A 19,112-nucleotide genomic window follows, 5' to 3' on the forward strand; every position below is an offset into this window, starting at 1 on the left:
GGTCGAAGAAAGTGAACTGTCTCTTTATGTTTTTTGCTGGTCAAAGACTGATAGGAGAAGGTGGACTGATTTTTCCTGTTTTGGTCTGTCTAAGGGGAGTAGGTGGTGGTGATACCTATTAGTTGTTTTGGGTGGTGTGTTTCACCTCACATTTCACTCTCAACGCTCTTTGCCCTTTAACGCTCGTTTGTCTGTTCTATCATTATTTTAATTTCTATTATTAAGGAGGATGATGGGTGTGTAATGTATTTCTAGATAAAGGAGGAGGTTGTGCAGTAAACAAATACTCTTTCCCAACATGGCCATCTGCGGTCATTTGTCTTTTCTAGATAAAGGAGGAAGATGTGTAGTAAACTAGTTCTCCTCCCAACATGGCCACTACACCTGTCTCTATGTTTCCATCTACTAAGCCTCCCAGAATGCCTGTGTACATTCTATGTTGTACGTGGAGGTTCCACACTTGTCAGTTGGGGTCTGGTCAGCTGGCGAGGTGTGTTGCTCTGCTGTAACTGAATAAACTTAACATGTAACTACTAAGAAGTGTCCTGCTGTCTACTTGAACCTATTTACAACAGGAACCATGTCCTTTTCGCTGTTCTATGATATAGCCTACCATATACTCTTAAAGTGCCTTATAATCTTAAACGGTTATGGTAACTGTGGTTTGGCTTTATCACAACATGTCGTGTAAGGTGTCTAACACTTTGGAATAATACCCCCATCCCATTTCTGGTGATGAGGATATTATCTATCCCTTCTAGAGGGAGAAGACATGTTGAAACCTACTTACCCAGTTAAAGTTAACCAGAGCCCCAGCATCACAAAATGGATGCTGCTGCCACGACACAAGTCTGACCTCCTGCTGCTGGGAGTGATCCCGGCACAGGAGGCTTGGACAATAGGTTTCCTGCCTTGGGAGGTGTGAGCACCACCCCAGACAGGCCTTAGTGTATTGGGGCAGGGAGGGATGAAAGAAACGAGACACTGCCTGGGGCACACAAGGTGTCCCATGCATAGTCCAGTTCAAACCGGTGCTGGGGCACTCCAGCCCCAGTCCTGGCGTGAAACTGGACAAAGGGAAGGGGGTGTAACCACCCCCCTCCCAGGTCCCACCCATAAGGCGTGACCTAGCAGGCAACCCAGCCCCCCAGATTAGTATAAATGTGGTAGCTGGGCCCCAGGAGATTAGATTATCCTGAACCTGCAACTTGAACAGAAACTCTGGACCTTCGACATTCGACGAAAGAAGAAGACTGAAGAATCTCCCTTGTGCCCAAGGAGTGGCTACCCTGTGCAAACAGGCACCATCAAGAGACTTACCCTTTGCTTTGCTGAAGTTCTACGAGGGACCGACTGCAGAGCCCGACCAGAGCCTTGACTTCCAGACTTCTCCGACCCTGATCCACATCCACAGCCGAGCTGAGATCCGTGGAGGCGACGAGAGACGTGGGACCGGCTACCTGGGAAAAGTGGCGAGTATCTTCCAGCGCAGCTTCTGAGGCACCCTCGAAGTTGTGCACCGGGGATTGAGAAGCACCAACCCCAAGCACCATCTGCACCGAAGATCAGCCCCCCACACTCCACGAGTCCTGCGTGGGGCCCTTCTGCATTTTCCTGCTTGCCACGTCTGTCCGGTTGCTTGCCCGTTGGCTAGCGGCCTTTGCGACGACACACCTTTGAATTTCCACTTCTGGTTTGGCTCCTCCAGACTGGCTCCTACTCCTCTGCAAAAGAGAAGCACCCCAGACCTTCCTGTTCTGCACCAGAAGCAAGTCCTCCATTCTTCGTGGGTTCCACTTGCCAAGGCTTGGTGAGTACTAGTTCGACTTCGACGCCGCCGACAGCAAGAGCCTTCGTGGGACAGCTCGCCTCCTGGTCCTGGTCGTCCTCGACGTCTCCTGGTACCCGTGGCTGCTGCGACAAGCCTCACCTCTTCACCTGCATCTTCACGACATCGCCTGGTTCATTCCTGGTTCCACGTGGTCACTGGCTAGTGACCCAGACTCTGACCCTTCTGCTTGCAGGTATCCTTCCTTCTTGATCCCGGCCTTGGGATCCACCGGACACTCTTCACTGACTGCCTGTCAGCAACTTTCCTTCAGGCATCCATAGAAGTCCACGACGAAACCTGACGCAAGTTCACACCTATGCACCCGCATCCCGTGGGCTAGGTAACTTGGGTACTTCAGTGCTCACAAGGGTACTGACTATCCTAGGGTCTAGTTTCCGAGTCTCGACTTTCTAGCTATACCAGAAGTGTCCTAAAACTGCTTATTTCTAACTGCTAGTGATTCTATCAACTTTTACGCATTACGCGTGAGTGTTTCCACTATGCACCTGAATCCCGTGGGCCTCCCACTTCCTAACTGTTGGTAGGGTAGTGTAGCCCCAGCGATTCCCTAGGCCTAGGCCTGTTCTATTTCCGTGACAGAGGTCCTTATACCACTTCTTTAGTATATGGTTTGCGTGGCCCCTAGGGCCTAACTGTATTACTTACCTGTGTGACTTAATGTATGCTTGAATAAGACTGTGTTGTACTTACCTCGAATCTCATAAAGAGTGCTGAGGGTTTGACTAGAATAAATACACTTTATTTTATATATATATCTGTTGTGGTGTCCTTTCATTTGGTATTCAAGGGATTATATATGGTATAACAGCTGGCTTCACATGCCATTCAGAGTTTAGCCTAAGACTGCTCTTGTCCATGCTACCACTAGGATAGCTGGTCTATAAGGTTGACTTTACAACCAATCACCATAAGGGTTGTTTGGACTGATATAAGGTGTACACTAGAACTAGTGACATCATACATCAGGCCAACTTCTCACAATCCCCATCAGTCAGACTGGAACAAAAAATAGGTCCGGCCCAAGATAAAAGTGGCCCCCATTAGCAAACCAGACAGCTAAAAATATGCCCCACATTTGAAAATCAGACCAGTTTTCAACATGTGAAGACATGCTGCATGAGTATTTCGCAAGGTATGGGAGACAGAGTGCATTTGTGTTTTCTGAGGGAAATGTTTGTAGTAATATCAGGAAAATCAAAAGTAAAAACTGGCCCACCAGATCATAAAACAGGCTGACAAATTGCTAAAAACTCGGCCTACACACTGACCTGTTAGACCAGCCCATCTGGGACTACCTAATTGCCCTGGACGCAAACCCGACCCTGATCCCAATCCATCTTCAAATGCAAGAGGGGTCTGCGATGCATCTTTCGCACAGTCTGGCCCTTGCTTATACAACACCCTAGGCAAAAAGACATTTGGCGCCTTGGCTGCTGCTGGTGAATACAATGATGCACTAGGAGGCCTCGTTGGTGCTCCCAGGCTAGTCACTAGCTGATCAGAGCAGTAACATCACATAACATGTATTTGTAAAGTGCACGTTTACCCAAGGGTATCTTGGCGCTGAATAACAGATGTTTATTGTTACTCAACGGTTCTTATTTTATCGACCTCAAAGGGATGAAAGGGTGAGTGGTGGATCCACGGGATTTGAATCTATGACCAGGAGTCAAACACAGGCCCCCTACAGTGGCAAAATTACTCCACTAAGCCACCAGACCTGGCAGTGACAGGCCTCTGAACACAAAACATGCCCTCACCTCCCTCAACTCACCCCAGGTCCCTCACTGAGGAGCTTCATCAGGCTGTAGCCAAGTTGCTTCTCAGGGGGTTGAGGGTGCTGCTGTGTGGTGGCAGGGGGTGACAAAGATGGGAGGGCGAAGGAGCTAATGAAGCTTTAAATAATGAGTAAAAGCAGTTTGTACTGCGTCACTGGAGACAAGTGCCCCTTTGAAGATTGGCTCTCTGGGCCTAGGTCGATATCGCCCATGCCCTAAAGCCAGGTTGGCCCCACATCGCAGTCCACTGAGGCGCACCTCCAGGGTGGGGCACCCTCGGCCGCGGCTGGCAGGGCTCGGGTTGGTGTTGCCGGCTCCCTCTGACAGTCGGCGGGGAGCGCTGAGATTAGAGGTCGCGATGCTGCTGGTGCCTGAGCGCGCAAGGGACACGGAGGATTATATAACGGGCTTTAGGCAGAACCAGACAGCCGCTGGACACAGCACCGCGCGGCGCCCCGCCCCTCGCTCAGCCATGCGTGGGCTGTGAGACAGTGCGGGCGGCAGAGCGGGCTACACCGGATCACTGGCACTGACATCGCGCAGGAGCCGCGCTGGTTTTAAGGGAAAGCCCGTTTTAAAGTTCGACACAGGCAACCACTGTCCACACAGCACACCTTGGCATTCCGGAGTCTATCCAGTAGGAAGATGCCACCTCTATACAGACTACTCCTCGTGACCCTGTGCCTGGCGGTGCTCGCGGAGAGCCGGAGGCACCGGCGCAGGCGCTGGGCGGCGGGACAGCTGGAGGCGCAAAGACAGCCCAGGTAAGAGGACCCTCCCCCGCGCACCTGCGTGCTGCGCACCTCCAATCAACAGAGGAGCTCTCGAGGCAGGGCAAACAAACGGAAAATATGCGCATTGCAGCCTGGACACACGATGCCCTCTCTTTTTAAAATTCTTTAATTCTTATTACCTAATTGCGCATGGGGCTTTTATGCTTATTTCTAAAACGCACACCTTCTGACATTCTCAAATGAGCATCCGAGTGAAGTTTTCAGCGGCATCTTTCAGTTGGTGTGTTTTAGGGTCGGCTCTTAATGTAGTTGGGTGCTTCCGTCTCATTTAAGTTTTGGTGATTAATGTTTATGTGAGAATAATATGTTTTGGCATATTTCTGGGACAACTGAGCGAGGTTTGAGGAGTTCCGTGTTCCCCGACCCTGTTTTACAAGATTATAGCAAACGCATCCACTCGATTCATATGCATGACTTTTGAGTTCTGCGGCCGCTGCTTGTTAGCCAGTGAGACTCCCTCGCGGCCATAGAGCCCCGGGCGACGTCACCAAAGCGGGGAGAGTGCTGACATTTCCATACATCAAATAGATCCCGCCCTTAACCTCCCTCTCCCCCCCCCCCCCCCAAAAAAAGGTACAGCAACAGACGAGGAAAACCATTATTAAGGCAAAGTAAAGTAAGCTGAAATACATTAATTTGCGGCAAGCAGGATACAGTTAAGCTCGGTGGGTTACTGCGCCAGCTGCAGATGTGTGTGCATAGCTGGAAGTTTCAAGGTTTGAATCCATGAATGAAGCAGGCTGATTTGAAGCTCCTCTCATCACAATCTAGAAATAATTGGGTTTATAAACTACACTAAGAAAGTCTAGTAATGATTTATAAATGCCAGGTCCTGTATTGCTTGATTGTAAAGAGGAACCATAGTCGTTTGCTTTAAAAATAATGCAATAAATTGGAAAAGCGTTGTGTACATCGTTAAGTATTGACCATGTTTTTTATTTTTTGTTACGAATTAGAAAAAACTATCTTTAGTAGCAGCTCAATGCTAAAATGACCGTATTTAGCATACCATATATGTGTGGTTGTGGTACACCCGCTAGTCTCAGCAGTGGAAGAGACACCTATCTTCAAAATAGTGGAATGCAAAGTGCTGCTATTTAAATAACCAGCATTGGCAAATTCAAGAGATCTGGCTTTAAAAGAATGTTATATGGTAATGTGAAGCATTATAAGTAGATAAGCGTTGGAATGGATACGTATTTTTGTAGAAGAAAAGAACTGTAGAATAATATTGGTGTAGGTTAAAAGGTCAGATGACAGTTGCACTGTCAAGCCAGACCTAAAAATGCATGTAGGTTCATGACTGCCCTCCTCCCATCTATGCTCCTGCCAGAGAAAAACACCATAACTTATCTAGGTATCTAAGACAATGTTAAGGCCACACACCTGCATGTGTGCGGCCTTGAAAGTTCAACAGCAGACAGCTGGATAAATAAACAAAATGATCACAGCTGTGTAGAGAGCAAGCTCTTTTTGAGGAAGCCTACAACTTGTGCCCAAACAAAACATGTACTCCTGGTTCCCAACATGTGGGTGAAGCCAAAGCCCCTCTCTTGGTGTTCTCACATAATTGTCTGGCGACAGCTCTGCTGTCAAGCCAGACCATAAAAACGGCAGGACCGGCTGAACATCTCATAACTGACAGCAAACACCTTGGTCAAGGCTTTAAATGGGCTGGGTCCCACTGGTGCTGTGCACCGGCAGTTTTTTAAAGGGGGCCTCGAAACAGGTGTCTATCGGGCTCTGTTTTGTGCCCTGGCAAAGGCGGTCCGCTTTTTTCCGACTGCAGTGACAGCAGGTACATCGATGTGCGCATGCTCACACTGCTCACTTCTCACTAGTGGAGAAGTTACGGCATGACGTCCTGCCAGGTGAGTGTTGTAGGGGAGGGGAAAGCCTTTAAAGAGAGTCATTTTCTCTCTGGATTTCCGTTCTCATTTCTAAACTCAGGAGCAGCAACATTGTCGTGGTGTCAACAGGGCTTTTTCAATATTATATACAAGCCATAGTTGCTGCTTATTTATCTTATGCAACTAACAACTATTTACAAAGCCAATAGTCCTGGCTTGTTGTAGGTATGATGTTACTTGTTTTATCATATATCTGGATGCAAAGACTGAAAGCAAAAAACAAGTTGGGCGGCACACTATACTAAGCACAGATTTTTAGCTTACGTGTTTTTAAGACGCCCTTAATTACATTGGCCACGCCCCTTTGAGAGATCCCCCATTTTTTTCATCTCTTTTAACCCCTTCAGTGCCACGCCCTTTCCCCCTCCTGTGCCGGGCGTTGCACTAGTGGGTGGGGTTCATGACGAGATAGTCTCGTCATGGGCACAGCGCAACCGTGCTCCATGACGAGACTATCTCGTCATGGGCACTGAAGAGGTTAAAGCCCTGACCTTGGGAGTGGTGGCCCTTATGTATCAACAGACTTCCACATAGACCCTGAATACGTAAAATCCTTTAGAACAACCCAAAAGTCCTCGTTAATATTAATGGGCGAGATTCCTCCTGTACAAGAGGCAGTACAGAGGGGAGAGGCTTGAATCCCTCTCTAGACTAGGTTGGGTTAGGTGACTCACACACATATTGAAAGTGAGATATCTGCACGGCTTGCAATCTCAATCCCATTTCATTTCAAAATATTGTTATGGAAGGTAGCTGGCATAGAAGTTTAGAGTTGCCACCTTTCTGAGAGAAAAATGCTGCCCATTTGTGTGTGTTTTGGGGTTCTGGAAGCTACATAAACAATTTGTGTAAAATCTTCTGCAATAATTATTTTACGTAGAAATGATGTCTCTATTTTCTCTAAAACTTTAAGGACTAGTGTAGAAATAACTAGAATTCTTTTGACATGGTTTCATCTTCTATTTATTGCTTTAGGTTTATATTTCAGAGGGGAAAATGTACAGATTTCAATGAATTTGTCTACTTGTCTTGACATGAAAATACCGACCATGCTGGTGAAATACTGGTCAAGTGACAACCCAACAACGGGCAACATGTGACGATGCTGATCTGACAGACATTTTAGATGGTTTTTACTTTGTCACTTTCACAAGCAATGTGGCCCATAGGTATAATTAATTTGTAAAATTATATATGGTATTAGGAAAACCCAACAGATTTGACTGGCTGAACAGAAGTGTGAGGGCTACTTTAAACACACATAAAAACACACAAAAAAATACATCACAAAAATTTGGAAACTATGATCTCGATAACCCATTAAGCAGGCTTCTGTAAGTTGGTAACCGAAGTGATGTTAGGGTAAATATCACAAAAGTTTGGAAACTGTAATCTTGATAACTTGCAAAAAACCATAAAGCAAGCTTCAGGAGGTTGGTAGCCGAAGTGACATGAGGGTAACTATATTTCTGTATGTTTGAAAACATCAATTCATTATACAATTCAACTAGGGACTGCATTCTCTTTCCTAAACTCATAGGTAGCAAGCCTTTAGATTTTCCCACACTGCATTACAGAACAAGGTGTAGCAACAATTCTTGAGCACTGGTTCCAGATGGTCCTACAATGCTGATACTATTTAAGTATATAGCGCAAACCTAGATGAAGGGCAGCAGAGCACTGTACAGGGTCAAAGACAAAGATCTGGTATTTGTTAACCTCCCATCCGTCATAAAATGCAATGTGCCACCTGCTGTTGTTTTGTAAATCAATTCTCTTTCAAATGTTATGGCTCTTAAATAACATAAATACATAAGGAAATAATTATTTTTGTCCGTGTATCTGTACCAAAATTGACTTTGAAAATACTCGTCCTAAAATACTCTTCCTAGTTGCTTAAAAGACACGCATGTTCACATTCTGTAATAAACAGATTACTATACACCGGGGCCTCCCTTGACACCATGGTGGTTCCACATAGTTGACGCAAAATGAACTGAGGATCCTGTGAGAGACTCTCTGTTGATTTGAGCAGATCACTGGGTATCTTGATAGTGTGTACCCTACTGGAATAAACAACTGACCTACAGTTATATAGTAACCTTTGTTTATAATGATTCACAATCTCTCCAATGCTAATTTAGTCCAACAATTTACAACAGTCGTGTTCACTTGTCTTGACTCTTTCTGGTTTTGAGGACACCTTTTCATCGTTTAGTTTTCTTTGATATCATCAATATAGTCTGTTACACAGCCTCAGTGGCCTGATTTTGATACAAACTTCTTATTTGCATCACACAAGGGGGCTCCGATAAAATGTTCAAGACCCTTCGAATACATTTGACCGCTTATGTCACAGTGTCACATGTCACAGTATGAAGCGGTAGATGTACTTCAATCCAAGGTTTCTTCAGCTGCAGTGTGTGCAGTCCCTCTCTTGGCCTAGATGCACTGTTCTGCTTTGAGGATTAATATAATGGCATGATGACTAAGTACATTACCATTAAGTTGCATAATAGTAACACATATTTTAAGAGCTTAGAAATGTCAGCAGTGCACTGTGAAATCCCCTGAAAACAGGTTGTCATTAATGCCTCCGCCTGTTCTTATGAAATCTTAAAGCTCCTTCGATATTCATAATACCCCTAGAACTCCCTCCAGAACTGTTCTCATCTTATTTGTGTGTGGCCTTGCCCTATGCAGCCTGCTTAATTTGGGGAGGCATTTTTGACTTATTTCAAGGTATGTGTGCACAGACCTGCTAATTCCAAATGCACTAGCTTGTCATGGTGTGTACCTTGCTCCCTGCAAACTGTTTACATTTGTGATCTTTTTAATTTATTTTTCAGTGATTTCTCATGGACGTGCATTATAGCAAACTCACTTATTTTTTTCCATGCGTAAAGAATTTGTGAATCTGCAATGTTTGAGCTGCTGCGAAAATGTGCCAGTGTTGGCATCAGGTGATCTAGGCAAAGGCTGAGTCTTGGGTTTGTAAACGACTACAAATTTGAGTTTCTTTGCCAATTGAGGTGTGTGTCTGCTCTCTGCAACCTGAATAATTTGGAAAAAGTTTTTGATCTGCTTCTTAATATATATGAACATATTACCTAAATCTGAGTTTCGGTGTTTATTTTGTTAACATTTGGGAGACTTTTTTTTTTTTAAAAGAACATTTTTCTCAACCGTTAATTGCAGCAATCTCACTTCCCTTGTTCTTTGTACAACTGTAGTTGCCCTTGTGAACCAGACATTCTTAAACAACTGCTTATTTAGTTTTGTAAATAAATCCAAGCATTGCAAAAATGAGAACTGAACATTATAGTGTATTTGCAGTAAGAAATATTTAAGCATAAGCACAGACAGGTAACAGCATTAGCAATCATCATACGTGGTGGAAAATGGAGTAATCAGTTTTAATTTTTTTCAAATAATGCTGTATACGAATATTTCAAACACAAAACACCATGACCTCAAACAAACGTATGTAAGTTGGTGTCTGAAGTGGGCCATTTTCACAGTGATGTTGTCAGATGTGTACAGTAGAACAATCTCCCACCTTTTTGATCCTCCCCACTGTTTTATCTAGCACACGTGTATGGTACAGATACCTGGTATGTGTTTCTTTGACTCTGCCACAGCCTTCAGCCACCTGTCTAAACCTTGTGGTTCAACAAATGAACATGCAGTGGTGATGTGACCAAAGCCAGCGTAGCACCTTTATTTACCTTTTTATTCTCAAGGGTAATTAAGTCGAGGTACGCATGCCTTTTGGGACAGTGTAAGGTTGAGACCCACAAATGTTCAAACTTATTTGCAATACACTCCTGATAAGCGAAAATGTTGGGGTGATCCCAGAGGAGATGTAAGAAAGAGACCGGTACACTCCCCCTAAATTTAAAATTGCCGCACTCTTATGCAAGTTGATCTTATGTAGCACTGTGGGGTCATTCAACTAGATGCAGAATATTACATTGGGTTAGTTGAAAGTGACACCGCCAAGAGCTGTCTTCATGTGGAGGCATGTCTTACTGCACTCTCTATCTGTAATGTCTGGGGAACACTCTGATAGCCATCTGTGTCTTCCCAGTAATACCATAGTCCCACTTTCTCACCTACGTGCAATGAAGTACCTCGGGCCAATTCTGCATGACTAATCAGAGTTGCCAGGGTATAGGATGCAATAGGTATTTTAGAAAATGTGTCCCTAGAGGCCTTGAGCAAGACCCCATATGGTAAAAATTGACCCCTGGCTATTGAAAATGTGTCTTGGACCACCTGGAAGGTGATATAATTATCGCTTGCAAACAGTTCACCCAGGAACATTTTATTTCTCTTGCAGATGTATGGAATCTCCCAAAAGAGGAGGTGAAAGGCCAAACGTTGTAATATGATCTTTGTTGTTGCTATTTTCCACATTTAAGTTATGGCTGTCAATGCTTTTAATTACAAGATTAAAAGGGATGATGCACTGGATTGGGGTAATGTGAGTTCCAAAGTTCGGGAGCCCTTGTGCAAATATATAAAACCTTTGCAGGCCAAAATTCAAAGCCATAACCATAAAGGTTTATTCAAATTTAGGATTCATTACAGAACGCAAAAAGTATTCAGCCATTCAGATTCAACTCAGCATCAATGAGCATGAAAAGAAGCCAATTGTGAGAAGTCATAACGGAAATAGCCAGAACTGAAATATAGTTCAGCAAAGAACTAAAATAAATCTACTCGGTTTGTAAGTCAGGGGAGAGTCTAAATATAAATCAGCAAGTGGACCAACATTACCTCTGCCTCCAAAGGGAAAGTCAAAAGGTGTAAGTATAAGTGAGCAGATAATCTAACATTGAGACTGCCTTCGAGAAAGTAAGCAGAAAGTCTGGTACGCATCCCAGAATTGGCAAATTTCATAGGTTTCAGACAGTGAACATTCTCACACTGGGCATGGCAAGATATGTCCTCACAGGACTGGCATCAGCCCTAGACGATGTTTCTTTGTACATCTCCTGATCACACCTTCCTTCTCAAAGAACAAATTAATACATTTTATTTGCAACTTCTACAGTACCATGAAAAGGAAATCTATTTTGTTTTATTTTCTGAAAGAGGAAAAACATCTGCTAGAAAACATGCCAGTGAATGCTCATTTTTGGAAAATAAAAGCAACAACTTTTCTTCAGTAGTTTTAAAATGGATGTCAGGCGGCTGAAGCCCAGTATTGTGAAGCCTAGTTATGCTAACCTAAACACAGCTAAGTAAACAACCTTTTTAAATTTCAAAAATGATCTTTCACAGTAGCTAGTTCTAACAAGAATGATGAACGTGTAACAAGTAGAACAGAGATGGATAAACGATCTTTGAATTTAAGACCTTGATGTAGTCCTTCCAGTCTCCTTCTGTGCAAACCAATCATTGAGAACCAGCTTGCTGCCTAATGCAGTTGTGCCATTAGGCAGTGACTCATCAGATGAGGACTAGTTAGACCACATGAAGCAGTCTGTTTGAGTTGTTGTTTAGGCTTTGATGGGATGATTCTGATCCCTCGCCTTTTCTTTCCACATTTCCAATGTGGCACATCTTTGTATTGCAGCAAAGGGGCGACCACTTGAGGGAGCCTCACAGTTTGGCCAGGGAGGGCCCTCGAGCCACAACCCCTGTTTCATCCTCCAAACCTCTACTGGCTCGCATCAGATAAACTGCCAACACAGCACCTACCTGACCTACCTTCCTGACACCCTTTCTCGACTTAAGAGAAACCATATAACCACATGTTTATAACTCTCTTACCCTCAGGTTCTCCCACCATGTTACTCTTTCGCTTCCTCTACCCTGCCCACTAGTGAATTACTTTGGAAGTCACTTGCAAACAGCTCAGAGTTCTGCATTGCTCTACTTTGTATCTGGTAGTACATGCAAAGTACCTTGTTTGTCATCTAGTTTGCATGTGTGAATTGGTGTATTTTGCTTGTGAATGCCAGATGTGAACCGTTTATAGGGCATCCCATTACACTGCATCAAGCAGCTACTTTTTAAATGTTGCATTTCACGATTAGGTGCTGCTGCGAATATATTAGGTCGTCATCCTGCTCTCACCTGTGAATAGTCCTATCTTGCACCTGGGTGCTGTCTACGATTATTTTTTCTGCATGTTATGTTATGTTAATTTAACTTATAACGCGCATGAATCTCCCCCAGAAGGGTATCTCAGCACAGCAGAGACCAACAAGCGAGTCAGCATTAGCGTTGAAATAGCTCGGTTTTGAGAAGTTTTCTGAACAGGAGATGATCAGTGCGCTTCCGTATATGAGTAGGAAGTTTATTCTAGAAGCAAGGGCCAAGCAGGAGAAAGCTCTGCCCCCGGAACAAGTTTTCCTGATTTGGGGCACAGTAAGGAATGACTTGTCCATTGATCTTAGAGGTCTGTCTGGCAGGTAAGGAACACGTTTCTCCGCCAGGTATCTGGGTCCCTTGCAGTTTAGGGTGCAGTTGCCACTCATGCTCTCTATTCACATCCATGTGCTGTCAGATGTTACAGTATTTCAGTAATGCTTCTTCTGTTTTTACTCTGCTTTACAGTGCTGGTTCTGCTTTGCTCTTAAATGCCACCTGGTGACCACCTATGAATTGCTTTGTTTTGCATCTGGGTACCTCCTGGCACCTGCTGCCACCTGTGTATTAGTTTTATTTTGCATCTGCCTGCATACACATTGCTCTTCATAGCTAGTCTGGATTTGATTCCTAAACTATTTCTATACTTCTCTCGCTGATGTGTCTGCTGCCCTTATTCCTCATTGTCACTATCTGTGTGCGTCGTTCAAAATACAAGACACTGCAGATTGTGCCCCTTCTTGTATTTATCCTGGTGCAACCCTTCCCACATAACCTCATAGTTGTACATCTTCGTTGTTGCACTATGATGGCAGTTCCTATCTCGCCTTCATAAATGGAACTTACACATACACTTCCCTGTCCTGCAACCCATTCACTGCCAGGTGTCCCACGAACATCCCTCCTCTTCCTGTGTGCTTCTAGCATAAGCCTGTCACCTATGCACTGTTATGAATACTACTTTCAAACCACTCTTTTTACGTTACACCACATAAAAACATGCAGCGAGATGTCTGAAGAGCTCCTGTGGTCCTCACACTCGTTGTCTAACTTTTTACATCGAAGCCACACCAGGTGCCTGTTTATAAATGTACACGATGAAAGGCTAAGTTTGCCCTCTTGGGAACAAACATATGACCTGCAGATCATACACAGATCTTATCAGCACATAATCAACTCCAGCGAGTTCTTCCACCTGCCACATGTTTATAGGTCTGGATTGAGAGTGTCAGCTGTCTGCAAAACTTATCATTTACAATATACAGAATGTGGGCTACAGGTGAACCCCATGCAGCCACTGCAATTCTTTGGCTCAGCTCCCTTAAACCATTTTCTGGAACACTGTCAAACACTTCTTAGATCAGACCAGAGTTTCTCTCTCACCATCATGTTATTGACCATTCAGTGTTTTGTTCCTCTTCTCAGAGAGTGCGTCTAAGAGGTGCATTGTTTTCTGCATCTGATAGGGACTATTGAGTGAGAGCACACATCATCTTGGAAGAAGGCTTCCTGTTCTAAAAGCAACGGATCATGCTTGTACTCTTGATTATTGCTTCAACTATGATTTAGATAATTGTGCAAATACAATCTAATATGCATCAGAAATTCTTCTTTGTGCTAAAGAACACTACATCTAAAATATAAAAACATATTTTATTGAAAAAAGTAATTAACATGCAAATAAGGTCTACACTACGTTTACACACATATGTAGCTCCTGCAGCACTGCAAGTAAGCAATTGTTTAGTATACAGGATGTGTTGGTTTCAGGAGGGAAAGCTGCCATTCCAAGATGCTTCTGTTTTTTACAGTCAGGTGACAATGCCCTATTAACATCTGGTAGAGCTGCTGCTAATGTTTGCAGTTGCTCACCTCTGGTCTTCCTCCTACTACTGCAGTCAGTGTTTGCCGGGACCAGTAGCTAAACAGGCAGTATGGCCATAATGACCAGGATGCAAAAGAACCCTATGGGTAAAATACAGACGAGGAACTGTAGTGCATTTATGATCCTTAACCATGACATTTTGTTGCAGTAAAATCTATATGAACTAGAGTACCATGTTGAGAAGCAACATGATTGATTTTAATTTCTGTTTTTCTGCAGCTGGCATTCGTTTTATCAATGAGGATATAACTGGATTAGGGGAATAGGAAAGATGAATGTATGACGAATAGTACAATATTGCTGGTGAACAGTCACCAGTATACTGAGTGCACTGCGGTGGAAAGAAACAGTTGCAGTAATCTTAAACAACTAGGCAAAGTTACCGTGGAGTATGAGTATGTTTAAACTGTGATTAAGTGACCAGCAATCTAATAAACAATCAACACTTAGTTTGTTGCTGACTCATTGTATTGAAAAAATGAAAAACACAATAACTGTTCGATCTGCAAACAGTAGAGCAATTGAAACAAAGTAATACAATCAATGGTAAACTGCACTGGAGCAGTGAATTATATCGTCAATTCTGGAGAAAATCAAGAACGAGCCCAATGCATTTCGGGATGATTCACATCCCTTCTTCAGGGGCAGCTGGAAAAAATGAAAGCAAGAAAAAACAACATTGAAGACCAATGCTATACAAATACATGAAATTTTTGTAATCCAACATATACATGATGCAGCGTATCAAGGCACAAAGAATTCTGAGCTGGCCTGGATCAAACAATAGCAATTCAATTAAAAAATAGAATGTTGCAGAAGTGAAGGAAAGAATGAATCACTCTGAATTGTGAATGAAACTAAAGAGTGTGTACAAAAGCACCCAGAAATGACCGTTATTGGAAACGTGTGGAATGGGAGACACCCGTGAAATAAGACTGAGGAAAACGAGTAAAGCTATGGTTCTTACTGATTTGCGAAGTGACGATGTTATTCAATACGGGGTTAACCAGAAGCGCCGAAGGCTGCAGGACGCTGGGATAAACAATGAAATAATCTCAAAACCAACTCATAGTAAAGTGGGTAAATGTAGCGTGGCCAAGACCGCAAACGACTTACTTTAATGCAGTGTTTGTGAAATGCTGTGTAGCTGTTGTGTGGCTGAGTAAATGGCTGAACTCCTGTGTGTGGAAACTCGGGCTGGCTGTGGGATAAAAGAAAAAAACAAGATATAGCGAGGAACCGTAAATGGCAAAAGCTCGGAGTATGAACAACGAAGAAAAAAGAAGGGGAGGAACGGGGGCTTACCCATGGACCGTGTTGAACTCAGCAAAAAAGATGTCAAGTCCTGGAATGCTGTATTGGAGCGGGAATCAAATCTGCCGACGGGCTGCTGACTATGTAAACCTCTGGGAAGAGCGGTAGTCGGGAAACTGACTACCCGAAAGTTTAAATGGGACGGGCTGCGTGGGCACGTCCTAACGGACGTAGTGAAGATCGAAAGTGGACTGGACATTGAAACTCTCTCGGGATTGTGACTGTTTCTGATGTGATGTTGAATAAAGTTGACAAGGGAGAAAAAAGGAAGAGATGAAGGGGTATCCGTATGTTGGTATGAATGGCATGAATACGCTAGTCATGGAAAGCTGAAAGAACGCTGTGATATGAATGAGGAATCCGAAAACTGACAAGTGTTATGTCTGCCGGAATGGAGTGTTGTTGTGGATGAAAAACGGGAAAGAGGCTTGTGGTAGGTGTGGAAACGCTGCTGAAAAGAGGGTGGTCTCAGACGGAGGTGAAGCTGAGTAGAGAGAAAAATCCCAAGTGCGAACCACTCGAAAAATTTTGGACAAGAAATATGATGGTGTTCGATGAGACAGTGTTGCTCGATGGAACCAAAAGATGGCTATTCAAAGGCTTGTAAATAAAGTTAAAGAAACGTAGTGAAGTGCTCAAGAAAACCAAGTGGGAACGTGAAAAAGTAAAACACATATTGAATTGCTTGGTCTGAAACAGACGTACAATCTAAAGGCAGCGACAGAACATGACGCTCTTAGAAAATGAAGCTGGAGGAATAATGAGACAAGGTGAACACTGTGTAACCCTTGCAGGAGAACAATAATGACAGAACCCAGGTGACAAAGGTGCGACTTCATAAAAAGCATTGCATCTCTAATCTGTCATTGAGACCAAAGGGTATTAGGGTCTGTAAATACTTGATCCACCACACTTCTCTCTGTGAGAGTAATTTTTCTGTGTTGATCTGAGTGTTGCGGGGCATCATCTCTAGTATGGTAAATCTGAGTTGTGCGATGGTATGGTGATGTTCTGACCAATGTGAAAACAAAGGAGATTTGAGGTTGTTAGTACGGATGGAGCTTTTGTGTTCTGAAATTCTAGTTTTGATTTTGCGGGAAGTTTTGCCAACATACATTGAACCGCAGGGACATTTAATAGTGTAGATGACGTTGGTGCTGTCACAGGTGCCAGTGTATCGGAGTTTGATGGCTTTGCCTGAACGTGGATGATGGATGACGCGGCCAGTGATTACGTTGTGACAATTGACACAGTTGTAGCATTTTTGCATGCCCTTGAACTCTTCATGATCAGTTATGGGTGATGTTGATAAGATATCTTTGATGTTTTTGCTGCGGGTGAAAGCAAAGATGGGTTCAATGGAATAGAGATCTTTGAAATCTGGTTCCTGTTTTAACACTTCCCATCTTTTTCTAATAATCTGGCGAATGCGCCTGGAGCTCGTGGAAAATGTAGAAACAAAAACGTGTCGGTCATGGGGATTTTTCTCTGAGGGTGCGAGAAGTTCCGCTCGCGTTTTAGTAGAAGTTCTGGAAATGGCTGCCTCCAGAACTGGTGCTGGATAACCCCGCTGTAGGAATTTCTCAACTTGTCTTTGAAGTGATGGTCCCAGAAGTTGACTGTCGGAAATGATTCTTTTTGTTCTGATCAGCTGTGAATACGGAAGATTGCGAATCAATGACGGAGGGTGAAAACTGGAGTAAAGAAGGAGATTGTTTCTGTCTGTGGGTTTGGAGTAAATTGTTGTGACCAGAGAATTAGATTGTTTCTTGATTAGTACATCCAAGAAAGATAGTTGTTCTGTACTGATATTGTATGTGAACTGAATGCGTGGATTCTTTTGATTTAGTTGACTAATTTGTTCAATCAACAGATCTTCAGAATTCTTCCAAATTAAAAAAATGTCATCAATGAACCTGGCAAAGAATGCCAAGTTATCAGTCCAAGTGCTGTCAGAAAAAATGTGGTCATCTTCAAATTTGGCCATGAACGTGTTGGCATAAGCAGGAGCGCCAGAAAAACCCATAGATGTGCCACTTATCTGCAAATAGAAGTCGCTGTTCCACTCGAGATAACTGTGTTGGAGACAAAAGGTAAGTAGCTCCATGATGAAAACTTTGTCTATAGCGGTTTCTTCAAGCTGAAGTAGCGCCCATTCACTGGCTTCTAGACCTTCCAACAGTGGTATTGATGTGTATAAAGCTGTGACATCTATTGAACAAAGAAGCCATGATTCTGAAAAGTTGTTGACTTGATTGAGGAGAGATAAGAAGTGAGTGGTATCCTTGATATAGCTTTTCCATGACTGTACAAACTTCTGTAGGAAATGATCCACTAGTTGACCTGCTGGCATGAAAAGCGAATCGCATCCAGACACAATGGGTCTGAACGGTGGATTTTGTAAATTTTTGTGTATCTTGGGCAACATGTATAATTTGGGTCGTCTGGGGTATGGAACTGTGAGAAAAGTGCGAATTTTGTTTGTTATCCAAGACATTTCTTCAGCATGATCCAGGATATGTGTCAAAAGTGATTGAAATGATGATGTTGGGTCCTCTTCAAGTTTGATGTAGGTGTTGGTATCTTGTGGATCGAGCATTTTACGAACACAATGTTGTCCTTCATTTACAAGATACCAACACCTACATCAAACTTGAAGAGGACCCAACATCATCATTTCAATCACTTTTGACACATATCCTGGATCATGCTGAAGAAATGTCTTGGATAACAAACAAAATTCGCACTTTTCTCACAGTTCCATACCCCAGACGACCCAAATTATACATGTTGCCCAAGATACACAAAAATTTACAAAATCCACCGTTCAGACCCATTGTGTCTGGATGCGATTCGCTTTTCATGCCAGCAGGTCAACTAGTGGATCATTTCCTACAGAAGTTTGTACAGTCATGGAAAAGCTATATCAAGGATACCACTCACTTCTTATCTCTCCTCAATCAAGTCAACAACTTTTCAGAATCATGGCTTCTTTGTTCAATAGATGTCACAGCTTTATACACATCAATACCACTGTTGGAAGGTCTAGAAGCCAGTGAATGGGCGCTACTTCAGCTTGAAGAAACCGCTATAGACAAAGTTTTCATCATGGAGCTACTTACCTTTTGTCTCCAACACAGTTATCTCGAGTGGAACAGCGACTTCTATTTGCAGATAAGTGGCACATCTATGGGTTTTTCTGGCGCTCCTGCTTATGCCAACACGTTCATGGCCAAATTTGAAGATGACCACATTTTTTCTGACAGCACTTGGACTGATAACTTGGCATTCTTTGCCAGGTTCATTGATGACATTTTTTTAATTTGGAAGAATTCTGAAGATCTGTTGATTGAACAAATTAGTCAACTAAATCAAAAGAATCCACGCATTCAGTTCACATACAATATCAGTACAGAACAACTATCTTTCTTGGATGTACTAATCAAGAAACAATCTAATTCTCTGGTCACAACAATT

The 19,112-nt window shown here is 43.3% G+C and overlaps 1 protein-coding gene across 1 annotated transcript in view; it reads left to right on the top strand.

Annotated features, from left to right (window-relative positions):
- The first annotated feature begins 4,174 nt into the window (after positions 1–4,174).
- GABRR2 (gamma-aminobutyric acid type A receptor subunit rho2) overlaps positions 4,175–19,112 on the top strand; it is a 482,373-nt gene continuing 467,435 nt past the window's right edge. Inside the window, exon 1 of the mRNA XM_085611173.1 lies at positions 4,175–4,394. Within this exon, the coding sequence (XP_085467299.1) occupies positions 4,276–4,394 (119 nt within the window). The 5' untranslated portion in view covers positions 4,175–4,275. The remainder of the gene's footprint in view (positions 4,395–19,112) is intronic.

The sequence above is a fragment of the Triturus cristatus genome, chromosome 6 (genome assembly GCF_964204655.1).
Source record: "Triturus cristatus chromosome 6, aTriCri1.1, whole genome shotgun sequence".
In the NCBI taxonomy this organism is placed as follows: domain Eukaryota; kingdom Metazoa; phylum Chordata; class Amphibia; order Caudata; family Salamandridae; genus Triturus; species Triturus cristatus.